At 39.6% G+C, this 13,290-nt stretch overlaps 1 protein-coding gene across 1 annotated transcript in view; it reads right to left on the bottom strand.

Moving 5' to 3' along the window:
• LOC114654332 (receptor-type tyrosine-protein phosphatase F-like) overlaps window positions 1–13,290 on the bottom strand; it is a 121,940-nt gene that overhangs the window by 91,139 nt on the left and 17,511 nt on the right. The window contains exon 3 of the mRNA XM_028804816.2: window positions 10,366–10,434. Within this exon, the coding sequence (XP_028660649.1) occupies window positions 10,366–10,434 (69 nt within the window). The remainder of the gene's footprint in view (window positions 1–10,365; window positions 10,435–13,290) is intronic.

Below are 13,290 nucleotides of genomic sequence, written 5' to 3'. Positions count from 1 at the left end.
AGGGAGTGTCCAAACACCCTGCTATGACAAAGCACAGAGCAAGGACAGGTGCCGAATGATTCAAAAGGATGAAAACTGACAACAGACCATAACATCTCCTGGTCCAGGTTGTGGCTGAATCCTGCTGCACTGTTCCTCATCCACTCCATATGTTCTACCTAGCCCAGGGGTCTCAAACTCCTGACCCACAGGCCATTTCCGGGCGCCCTGTCTCCTTCCCATATATGACATCAACAAAATAATGCAATCCGGCCTGCGAATGGTAAATTTATTTAACTATTTTCACCTACTTCCTTCATTTACTTGTTTAAGTCCAAACTAGTTTAAAAATAATCATTTTAAATTAAAACATAATTTCAAATTAATGTAGATCTTTCAGTTCTGTCATTTGGTGCAAATGTGGAGTTTTTGATAAAAAGAAAGCAAATTAGTTTTTTTTTGGAATTCATTTGCTTGGTTATCAATAAAAAAGAGTTCTCTTTCCAAACCAAAAAGGAAGGTGGATGCTGAACACAGACAATTTCAAGAAAGATGGACAGAGAAAACTTTGTGCAGCGGTGGGGGGATGTGAGAGCAGGCTGCTTGCTGCTTATCGACACATTTAAAAGACAAAAGACACTGACAGAGAGATGTGAAGGGATTTAAGGTGGGATGGATTTATGAGTTGTTTTGTAGGCTTTCGTAATTGTAGTGTTAAAAGAAGGCAACTGTCAGTTTGAGACAGAAGACCAGATTTGGGGAGACCAATGGCCAAGACCAGACCAGTCCAAGTACCAATACTTCCTAGTCCTAGACAAGTGAAAAAACACAGAGCAGAAACTAGGTCAAGTGCAAAAAAACATTACTATACAGAAAGCATGCTGATTCTGACATCATGTATTGCAGAGGCATCAACAAATGAAAAAGAATTACAGAAGACGTGGGCCTGAAATAGTGGAGGTGTTATTTTGGAAATACAGTCTCTTCCTTCACAATTTATTGGTGTGGTGTGATTACTACTTGAGTACTGAGTGACTCTTATGAGTTGTGTTAATTGCTGGGTGCAGCCAAGTTGACTTAACACAAATGAATTCTTCTGCACTGATGTTCACACATGTATAATGCATTCAATCATACAGAGCTCATTCTGCATGCAGACATATGTTGAGGCATGATGCAGTAATGCACACAAAACATTTCTGTAAGTTGGCACACAGAACGTATGTAGTTTCTGACTGATATGGGATTGATACTGGGTATACTTAAAACTCTCATGTAAAGGAATAGATTTTACGTTTAACTTATTTTTGCCTCACATAGGCAACATTTAAGTATGGCTCAATAGCACCCTCTAGAGACCACAGCTGTAAAATGTAGTATCTGTTTGATATGGAGGCGCTGGACATATCTACTTACCTAGCCAGTAAAACTGTTGTGTAAAGGAATAGATAATAGAATTGTTATTCAGCATAAATGTGGAGAACTGGGTTTACAGGGTTTATTGTCGGGATGTGAACTTCCCGAGACATTATTTGGAAATGGAAAGACAGAACCAGCCAAGCTCTTCTTTGAGCAGACTCATTCCTAAACTGAGCAATCAGGAGAAAATGATCTGTCAGAATCCAATGACCATTTTCAAAGAACTGGTCCGGAATACAGCAGTCTCTGCAGCATTTTGTACATGTATTCCAGTCTTTGTAGACAGACAGTTAGATAGTTAGAACTTTTATTCGTCCCCAAGGTGAAATTTGGCTTTGTACAGAAGCTCCTTAAATAAATATATAAATAGGGAGATAAATAAATATTTATACACCCACACTATGTCCTGAACACACACCACAATGACTACAATGCAAGAATATTAAAAAGAAAGAAAACTTCTGACTTGGTAGTCACAGTCCCAGTAAAGCATTATGCAGATGTATTTCTGTTGGTAGACAACAATACCGCCACCAGTACTGTTAGCCAAAAGGGTGCTGGTGGAAATTGGGCTACTGTTGGCCGAAGAAGAAGAAGGAGAAGAAGAGGGGGGAAACATGTCCAGAGGCAGGAGGAAAGAAGGAAGGTAAAGAGAGTGGAACTGAGAAACTTTGAATGTTGGCAGTATGACTGGTAAGGGGAGAGAGAGTTAGTAGATATGATGGAGAGAAGGAAGGTTGATATATTGTGCGTGCAAGAGACTAAATGGAAGGGGAGTAAGGATAGGTGGATCGGAGGTGGATTCAAATTGTTCTGTCATGGTGTGGATAGGTGGAGAAATGGAGTTGGGGTTATTATGAAGAAACAGTATGTTAAGAGTGTTTTGGAGGTGAAAAGACTGTCAGACAGAGTAATGATTATGAAGCTGGAAATTGGAGGTGTGATGATGAATGTTGTTAGTGTATATACCCCGCAAGTTGGGTGTGCAATGGATGAGAAAGAAGATTTTTGGAGTGTGTTGGATGGAGTGATGGACAGTGTACCCAAGGGATGGAAAGTGGTGATTAGAGCGGATTTCAATGGACATGTTGGTGAAGGGAACAGAGGAGACGAGGAGATGATGGGTAGGTATGGTGTCAAGGAGAGGAATGAAGAAGGTCAGAGGATAGTGGATTATGCCAAAAGGATGGACATGGATGTGATGAATACGTATTTTAAGAAGAGGGAGGAACATAGGGTTACGTACAAGTGTGGAGGAAGATACACACAGGTAGATTACTTCCTATGCAGAAGAGTCAATCTGAAGGAGATTGAAGACTATAAAGTGGTGGCAGGGGAAAGTGTAGTTATGCAGCATAGGGTGGTGGTCTGTAGGATGACGTTGGAGATCAAGAAGAGGAAGAGAGTGAGGGCAGAGCCAAGGATCAAATGGTGGAAGTTGAAAAAGGAAGACTGCAAGGTTGAGTTTAGGGAGAAGGTGAGACAGGCACTTGGTGGTAGTGAAGAATTACCAGTCAGTTGGGAAGCTACAGCAGATGTAGTAAGGGTGACAGCAAGAAGGGTACATGGCGTGACATCTGGACAGAGGAAAGAGGAAAAGGAAACTTGGTGGTGGAATGGGGAAGTACAGGAGAGGATACAGAGGAAGAGGATGGCAAAGAAGAAGTGGGATAGTCAGAGATATGCAGAAAGTAGACAAGAGTACAAGGAGATAAGGCACAAGGTGAAGACAGAGGTGGTGAAGGCTAAAGAAAAGGCATATGATGAGTTGTATGAGAGGTTGGACACTAAGGAGGGAGAAAAGTACCTGTACCAATTGGCTAGGCAGAGGGACTGAGCTGGGAAAGATGTGCAGCAGGTTAGGGTGATAAAGGATGAAGTTAAGGGAAAGAGTAGTGGAAGCTAGGTTAAGAAGTGAGGTGATGATTAGTGAGCAGCAGTATGGTTTCATGCCAAGAAAGAGCACCACAGATGCGATGTTTGCTCTGAGGGTGTTGATGGAGAAGTTTAGAGAAGGCCAGAAGGAGTTCCATTGTGTCTTTGTGGACCTGGAGAAAGCATATGACAGGGTGCATCAAGAGGAGTTGTGGTATTGTATGAGGACGTCAGGAGTTGCAGAGAAGTATGTAAGAGTTGTACAGGATATGTATGAGGGAAGTGTGACCATGGTGAGGTCTGTGGTAGGAGTGATGGATGCATTCAAGGTGGAGGTGGGATTACATCAGGGATCTGCTCTGAACCCTTTCTTGTTTGCAATGGTGATGGACAGGCTGACAGACGATATTAGACTATGGACTATGATGTTTGCTGATGACATTGTGATCTGTAGCGATAATAGGGAGCAGGTTGAGGAGACCCTGGAGAGGTGGAGGTTTGCTCTAGAGAGGAGAGGAATGAAGGTCAGTAGGAACAAGACATAATACATGTGTGTAAATGAGAGGGAGGTTAGTGGGATGGTGAAGATGCAGGGAGTAGAGTTAGCGAAGGTGGATGAGTTTAAATACTTGGGATCAACAGTACAGAGTAATGAGGATTGAGGAAGAGAGGTGAAAAAGAGAGTGCAGGCAGGGTGGAATGGGTGGAGAAGAGTGTCTGTGACAGACGGATGTCAGCAAGAGTGAAAGGAAAGGTCTACAGGACCGTAATGAAACCAGCTATGTTATATGAGTTGGAGACGGTGGCACTGACCAGAAAGCAGGAGACAGAGCTGGAGGTAGCAGAGTTAAAGATGCTAAGATTTGCATTGGGTGTGACAAGGATGGACAGGATTAGAAAAGAGTACATTAGAGGGTCAGCTCATGTTGGACGGTTGGGAGACAAAGTCAGAGAGGCGAGACTGCGCTGGTTTGGCCATGTCCAGAGGAGAGATGCTAAGTATATTGGGAGAAGGATGCTAGGATAGAGCTGCCAGGCAAGAGAAAAAGAGGAAGGCCTAAGAGAAGGTTTATGGATGTGGTGAGAGAGGACATGCAGGTGATGGGCGTAACAGAACAAGATGCAGAGGACAGAAAGATATGGAAGAAGATGATCTGCTGTGGCAACCCCTAATGGGAGCAGCCGAAAGAAGAAGAGTGTTTCTTGACACACTTCTACTGAATAATTTGTTGGCTGAAAGTACTCAGTGTTAGTGTGTCAGAGAGAGGATGTGCAGAATTGTTCATAATTGAGCTCAAATTTGTTTTAATTTTCTCCTTTATTACCACCTCCAGGGGGAACAGAATGGTTTATGGTTACTGTACTCCTAAGAAAATGCCACTTGATTAGAATCTGCAAAAAGACGTTTGCCAGAGTGGTTGAGTCAACAACTTTTCATCTGGATTCTACAAGATTAAAACATGGCGATTTAGACCTTGGATGTTTTACTACAGAAGAAGTACTGTAGATGTGAAGAAAATAATGATCTTTACTGTTCCAGAAATTGTTAGTGACTTCAGAAAGTATTTTACATTTTGTGATGCTGCAGCCTTATGTTAAAATCATTTAAATTCATTTTTTCCTTATCAAGCAACACTCAATAACCCAGAGTGATAAAGCAAAAACAGAAATTTTGAAATTTTTGTAAATTTATTAAAAATAAAAAATTGAAATATCACATTAACACAAGTACTCAGACCCTTTACTTAGTACATAGTGGAAGCATTTTTGGCAGTGCTAACAACATGGAGTCTTCTTAGGTATGACATGGCCAAGGATGGTGTTCTGCATTTTATGTGAACTAAGTGGCTGCCTAGGGTGGGAAAATCTGGAGGGCTCCATTTTTTTAAACAATACAGACCCTGATTTATGAACACTCATAGTCAATACAATTGTCCATCTCCTGTGAATCCTGTTAAATTATTTTATATTATTTTTGTGTGCTAATAATGTCTGGTCTAAACATCTAACGACCTACACAAGCCCTACACAGGTGATCTTCCAAATCCATGAATGCACCACACTCCCCTTCTTAGAGGGTTCCTTTATCTTGAACATCCTTGTTTAATTTCTTCAGTTGCAAATTTGTAGTTTGCTTTAGTTGCTTGAAGAGGGAAAAAATAAATTTAAATGATTGTATCACAAGTCAGCAACATAGTAAATTGAGTAAAAAGAAAAGCGTTTTGAGTACTTTTTGAATTTACTGTTGACTTCCACTTTTCTCAAGAAAAGTATTTTGCCCCTTTAAGTTATTCAGTATTGTAAAAGGTTCATACTGCACCCATCACTGATCAGTTCTCTTTTTGAAGCTGTAACTGCAAACGTGTCCTGATCTGCCCATTTGAGAAAAAGAAAAGCAAGAGAGCTAGCATGCCAGAAAGAAGCTGTAACTCTTCTTCTATGCAGGGTGGTGTTGTTTCTGCATTTCCCACTGCTGAAGGATCATTCCACCCTTCTTAATGTCACTGCCTGTTTTGACAGACATGCTTCTTCTTATACGGGTGTAACAAGTTTGTATACCAGACTCTGACAGGAAGGATCAAGGGCAAATTGCAGGTAAAACAAGTTCAAGGGATTGGGCTCTGGTTCAAATCCTGACCATGTATAGCTTAATCGAACTCTTAAGCTTTGTTACTCTTATGTTTGTGTGAATAAAAGAGAGAATAGTGAATCCATTCAGCATTCTGGCTTTTCAAAAAAACCCTGCTTGGAAAGAAAATCTTCTCATTACTGCTGCCTGGCCGTGGCATGAAGATAACTGTAACACACTTCAGATTGCATGACTGAAAGCCAGTTATCTAACCAAAGGAGAAGCAAAGAGAATAGCTGTGCCATTGAAGCATATTTCCTGAACCCACACACATACAAGTGAAGGAAACCACTCTGAAACCACAAGAAATAGATAAAGAAGGCAAGGTAAGGAAGGCATAACAAAGAAAACAAAGGTGTGTGCAAGTTGCTCACCAAAGAAACAACATTCTGTACTCAAACAGACTGACAAAGCATCAACGGAAAGTGAATATTCTGAAATGTGTGCAGTACTGTGCTGTTAAAAAGAGCACAACCATGTCAGGTTATATTAATGGCTGGAGGAGATGAAGTCCCCTCATTGTTGTGTGTTTTAGGGCCAGCAGCAGCGACAGATGTTATATCAGCATTGTGTAATTATAGCTAATATTTACTTACAGTTAAATTTTTCTTTTGCAACTGGCCTACTTCCCTTAAGAGAGGCTACATTCTCTGTGGCACCACCTATTTGATGAATTCATGTGAAGGCACAAATGTAACAGGTGTCATTTTGTCACGTGGGAACCAAGACATAAACTGAGGTCCTGCCCACCACGTGGAAAAATAAAAGAAAAAACAGGAGAGCCAGTCAAGCTAATGGAAATTCCCCTTTGCCTAGGGTAATGTGAATGCTTACCTCTCCAAAAGGTTCACTTTGCTTGAGACATGTTATATTAAAATATGGGGTAGACTTTGAAGGGAGAAGTAGATGTCTGATGATTCTTTTGTCTCCCTACTCTATACTGGATAATCACTGAAGATAAGGAGTCTATGATGTGAATTTCGATATGAGTACTTTAACTGTAAAAAGAACACTGTAAAAAGAAAGTGTATGTAGCTAACAGATACAATGATCAGAAAAAATCATCGACAGTTCAGCTGAAAGGATAGACAGGGAGGGTTGAGCTCTGTAGAAAGATGATATGGAAGTTTTTAAAGCAGGTTTCAAGTGATATTGCATTTTAAGCAACAGAATGATCCCGTTACTTAGTTAATGTGATAATTTACTGAAAAAGAGAGAGTAATCGAGCAATCAACAATAAGCACTGCAGATAAAAGAAAAGAACTGAAATGGAAGATTAAAAAATGATCAAAGCTGTTACAAGAAACTCTAAAATAACTGCCAATAGAATTAGAAACCATCAAGGGGTGAAACGAGCACACTACTAACCTCAACTTGGCAGATTTATAAAAGTTACACGACAAGATGAACCCAATATGCAAATATCAGGCTAAAATTAGGAAATTAAATAAATACGCTGCTGATTTGGAGAAGGCTTATGATAAAGTGCCATGTCAAGAGGTGTGGAGGTGCATGAGAGGGAAAGGAATACCAAGGAATTATGTGAGAATTATGCAAGATATATATGAGGGAGTGTGGATTCAGGTTAAAAGCACTGCTAGGTTAACAAACAAGATCCTGATTACAGAAGGTCTGCCCCAGTGATCTTCTTTAAGTCCTTACCTCTTTGTTCTGGTTTTGAATGTGTTGAATCATGGGATAAAAGACCAATGCCCCAAGTGTAGGTTTTATGCAGATGGCAGGGTATTGTGTAGTACCAAATAAGAGTAAGTAGTGTGGTAGTTGGAAGAATGGAGAAGGGCTTTGGAAGATTGAGGGTTTGAAGATAAATAGGAAGAAGACAGCATATATAAAGTTTAATGATGATCAGGATTCAGAAGTAATTCTGCATGGAGAACTGTTGAAAAGAATCGATAAATTTAAATATCTAGGATCAGTGGTAACCCAGAATGGAAAATTAGATGCAGAGAGAACCCATAGAGTGTGGACGGGAAAATTGGAAGAAGGTTTCAGGAGTATTGTGTGATTGAAGAATTAAAGCAAAGGTTAAAAGTAAAGTTATTAAGACAGTGGTAAGACCAGCAATGACGTATAGAGCTGAGACAGGAGAAGAAATTGGATGTGGCAGAAATGAGAATGTTAAGGTGGATGTGTGGAGTTATAATGAAAAACAGAATAAGAAATGAGACAATCAGAGGTACATCAAAAGTGGGAGAGATATCTAAATAAATACAGAAAAGTACGTGGAAGTGGTATGAACTAGGGAATCCATTCCCGGACGGGTTTATCCATTCCCAGGAATTTGGGAATCCCGGGCTCCCGGGAATGACACAGTGCACAGGCATCTCACATGTGAATGGTTTTAGAGCGAGCAACACTTATTTTTAATAAAAGTACTGCTTGTTGACACCAATAGAAGACTAATCTTAAGTACAAGCAGGTCATGCTGTCATATAAGTACATGTATCTAGTTAGTTGCAGTAATAAGAGCGTAGAAAGCACAACGTGTCGAGCATGCGGTCATCCAGGCGAGAGTGCACCTTCATGAAGAGTACGCCACCCACTGAGAAAGCACGCTTTGATTCCACTGAAGTAGGCAGCACAGTCATCAGATACTGATACACTTGTTCTAAACAACGTCCGCGCTTGCCGTTGCTTTGAAACACCGCCGTTTCAGCTTTTACTGATGCCTCCAGTTTCTTGTCATCATTCTGTGATGGCAAGTTTCTTGGCACAGATAATGCGTATGCAACAGACTGACGCGTTGCAGTTTCAAGTTGCTGTTCAAAGCTGTTGTCTGATGAAGTGCAAGTTGCAGCAATGGCACCACCTTAATTATTTTGAACTATAAAACTGTTATTTCTTGATCGATTTTTACACTTTTACACGCTATATATGCGAGCTTGGCCATTCCCGTTCAGCTGGGAATTCCAGCAGTTTCATTCCTGGGAATGTGGGAATGGGAAACGGGCTCCCGAATGGATTCCCTAGTATGAACATGTGATGAGGAGAGACAATGAATATGCGGGCAAAAGAGTGATGAGAATATAAGAACAGGGGAAGAAAAAGCAAGGGAGGCCAAAGTGGAGGTGGATAGATAAAGTAAAAGATGATCTTAAGGAAAACGGTTTGACTGAGGAGGAGATGCAGGACTGAGGTTTATGGAGAAGGTTGATCATACAGGGCAGAGGAAAATTCATATACTTTTTTTACAGGGAAAAAAAAGATTCAAATTGGCAGGCTGTGAGCAACTTGCCATGTGAGTGTGGGAATTACGGGGCAAGTTGTGCCTTACCACGAGTGATGCCACAGAAGTGCAATGAGTAACATGGGAAAAAGCTATATTCCCCCGGAATGCTAGAAGATGGGTCATACATCAGATATCTGGGGTTCCTGGCCCTCTAACTAAAGACAAACTGACACCAAGGAGGATTGGCAAAAGGCTAGGAAAACAATGAAAGCAACAGTGGTAGCACATTGTTGTGTCTATCTGAGGAAAATGAGACCATGTTAACTATAAAAGAGCAAGGCAGCAAAAAGTTGTCCCTTAAAGGGAAGATACACCTATAAAGCTGCTTTGGAGACCCACCCAACTACTTAAGGGAGATTAAGCTTATACAGGTGCAAGAGTCACTGTTGTGTTCTGTCTTGGAGTCCCATAGACCCCAGAAGTAATTCCAAGGCCTACTGTAACTGTAGAGAGTTAGTGTTTAAAGTTGTATCTTCAGTAATGCCTCTGGCATAATGCGAATATAAACTGAGGCAATAGCTCACTGGTAGGAGAAAGGGTACGCTTTGCTGTGGTACCTGGGTTGTGGACAAACCACCCCAACAGACAGGGACAAAAGAAGCCCAATGAAGGCACTGGGTCATTTTTGTCTTTTTTTCATTTGTACTTTGTATCATCATTTGTGTTTTACTCCCTTGTGTCCTTAATTGGTAAAATAAACATTTTGTGTATATATACAGTATATATGTGTAATTTTTTAAATAAACCTTCTGTTGTTAGCTTTGTGCTTATTTTGAGCATAGAAGTTGAGTTCCAAAATGCTAAATGTTCTTTGAAAGAGAGGAGAACAGAATTTTATAGAAAATTCTAGTAATTTTTTAGCAAATTACTTAAAGCAGTCAGATTAAAGCAAATTAGGTAAATCAGCCTTTTAGGGCATCTTGAAAAATTCTGCTTATTTTTTATATAGACTCTACCATGCATGAGACTAGAAGCAATTAGCATTGATGGGCTGTATGACCCACGATCAAGAATAGCACACAGCAAACTAATAGTCTGTGTGTCTACAGGGTATGCTGGAACTGTAAACCCTCATTAAATCAACCACACACAGGGAAAAGGATACAAACATTGTAATTGTTCCTCTTTTTTGCCCACTTCCTGGTCAGTGTTGCAAATAAGCTCTAAACTACACAAAAAATACTGAAAAATAATTGTGTATGCTTTTCCTTACCTTGTTCTTGTACATTTGTTGCATTTATACTGCTGCTGTCGTTTGCATTGGGGTATGGAATGGCAATATCTGTGTTTCAAAAAAAGAAAGAAACATTAGTTTGCCCTGTTTTCAGATGTAAGACAGCAGTCATTTTACTATTTTAATTGCTCAACACTGGCATCAAGTGTGGTAATGAAAAATGAGTCATGTGCAAAACAGTTGCAATACATCTGAAGCTTGTGATTTTTTTGTACTTTAAGAGCCGGAATCCCATTAGAAACTTAAATTGTAAGTAAAATATCATTTAACCTGGCACAGAGTCCATGTCTGTACAAGATACTTGCAGTAATTAGAAATTAGAACAAGGCCATCTGGCCCAACAAGCTCACCAAACCTATTGCTCTCTTTTCTCCAAAATGACATACTAGAATTTTATCCATAATGAAAAAGTACATATGAAGAAAGAAAAAAATTTCTGTATATAAAATGCTAACAGTTGTCCATCTGTCACACAAAAACTTGTAAACCATTGAGCATTGAACCTTGACTTAAGTCTTAACTGATGACTTGGGACGTGACACATGCAGTGGTTGTGGAAAATTGGAGGTGCTGGCTACCTCGCAGATGTAATCAGGCCTCAGGTGTTTCTGACAGCAAGCAATGGCTCAGACACACACAATAGCAGGCAGAAAAAGCACAGCAGTGATGCTGTCACGAGCCATGACTGAGAACAAAATGGTGATGTGCAGGCTTGCGCTATGACTGATAGGCTCTGCTGTTGATGACATGATGAACAACTCTGTAATAGGAAATGAATAGCACTATGGCCACAAACAACTCCGTGAACCTCAGTGCACAGGCCATGGTGATCATTAACTGTGGGAACCTGGTATCGATTGGCGAGGTGGCATGGTGGAGAGAACAGCTTTGACTAACAACTCTGTAATAGTAAAGTGCAATAATCTACACAGTGGCATTGCAGTCATCTGAAACTAATGGGTGAGATGACAGACACTGCACCTCATACTATAATGAGTGGTCACCCTGATGAACAACTTCTTACTAGGAAAGCACATGATTGACTCAGTGACATGGCAGAAAGAAAAGTGGCACTGGAATGGAGGCTTACAAGTTTCTAATAAAATAATGACTGATAAACAGGCTGTGTTTTTCATATTAGTAATATTGTACTGTAAGTTTAGACAAGAAATATATTTCAAAAGTAGTAAATTTAGTATGTAAGCAATTTTTCACAGATTTCTAATCAATGAAACATAGAGGAGAAAACGGATCCAAGCCATCAAAAGAGACAAAGTACCAAATTTTGTTATACATTGTGACACTATGTATGTTTGTAGTCGACACTTCAGATTCAACAAATACAAACATTTTTCACAGTGCCTTAAGAGTGATGCTGTTCCAAGTCTTTTTAGATGGAACAACTTTGGCATCCTGCGAACAAAGGAACCATCTTCTGAAAGGGCAAATACTTGTTTTGGAGATAATGTATGTGAGTCCCTACTGATGGAAAAAAGTACTTTGGGTCCCTACCTAAAGGAACATGACTATGTAACAGCACCTGCTCCTGGTCAGTATACACAGCTTAATGTAATTGCAATTAAATTAATTAATTTTTATTAATAACAATATGAAATTTAAGTTTAAAACAACATCTAATGCCGCATGTTCCTGTGTTTCATGGCAGGAACAAATTAACTAATATACAATAAACGTGAAAAAACATTCCAAATAATATAAGATAAATGGTTGCTAGATAAACAATAGATCAAACACAACTAATTTATAAGATTAGTGCTAATTTACTTACTTTATTCTATATTACAGTATCCTGCTCTCTGTCAAAACAGAGTGAGCTAATGTAAATATAAAACAACTGGTTAGCTGAAACTGTCACCATACTGGCATAAGAAAGTTAACAAGCTTGCATTGGTAATTATAAAAGACTTGGTATAAATGTGATCCATTGCTGGCTAACTAACAGGACACAGATAAACCCATCGATACGTCAATATATTTAAAAAAACATCATTCACCAACCAAACATATAACATATTGTACTGTATGTATAATGTATGATACTTGTATATACTATATGTTATCTACTCTCTATATATAAAATCCTAAGCCTAAAAGTGCAACGATTTTATGTCACGTTTTTTGTCACGCTTTAAATCAGGCTTATTTTAAAAACTACATATATATGTTTGGTATCACTCTTTTCAGAATTTATCAAACTTTAATGTGATGTTGTTAGATTTTTAGATTCTTATTCCGTTTTTAAATTATAAACTAAAAAATATCAAGAACTCATGTCCCGCGAGATGAGAATTTGTGCCAAGAGATTTAACCACGCCCGAGGCCGGAAATAAAAGACAAAGAGTAGATGACAAAAACAGCTGCTGTACAGGCTTTTAAATGTTCGAAGCGCCGCGCGAGATGCAGATCACATGGCATGGCAGCAGCAGTAATCCAGCAGCTGATCGAGCAAAGAGGAGGTAAAAAAAACTGTATTTGTTTCCCAATGTATCAGTGGTAGTGACCACGTCTCCTTGGGGTGCATTCAGCCCCCCTCTTCACAACGCGAGCGGCAGAGACACGAAGTGGCTGGCGCGTACCGCAGCAAAGGGGGGGGAGGGGTGATTGTCGAATGAAGCGAGTGGTAGCTTATTATGCATTCAAATCTAATAATTTTACTTCATACATGTATTACACCACATTTACTTACATTAAATTCCCTACATGCAATTCTCTTACATCTACGGTACTTACATTACATGTAGGTAGTGTTTGGATGTATTTTCTGTGTTCGCAAAAGAGAACTTGACAGACAGAGACCAACAGAGATATGCTGTAGGTCAGACTAGAAAGACTACAGCGTATTGCTGTTGTCAGTTTAATTCATACTTTTACTTACATTCTTTT

Source organism: Erpetoichthys calabaricus, chromosome 7 (assembly GCF_900747795.2).
Source record: "Erpetoichthys calabaricus chromosome 7, fErpCal1.3, whole genome shotgun sequence".
Classification (NCBI taxonomy): Eukaryota; Metazoa; Chordata; class Cladistia; order Polypteriformes; family Polypteridae; genus Erpetoichthys; species Erpetoichthys calabaricus.
The sequence above is the reverse complement of the archived record's forward strand: the minus strand, read 5'-3'. Positions and strand labels throughout refer to the sequence as shown.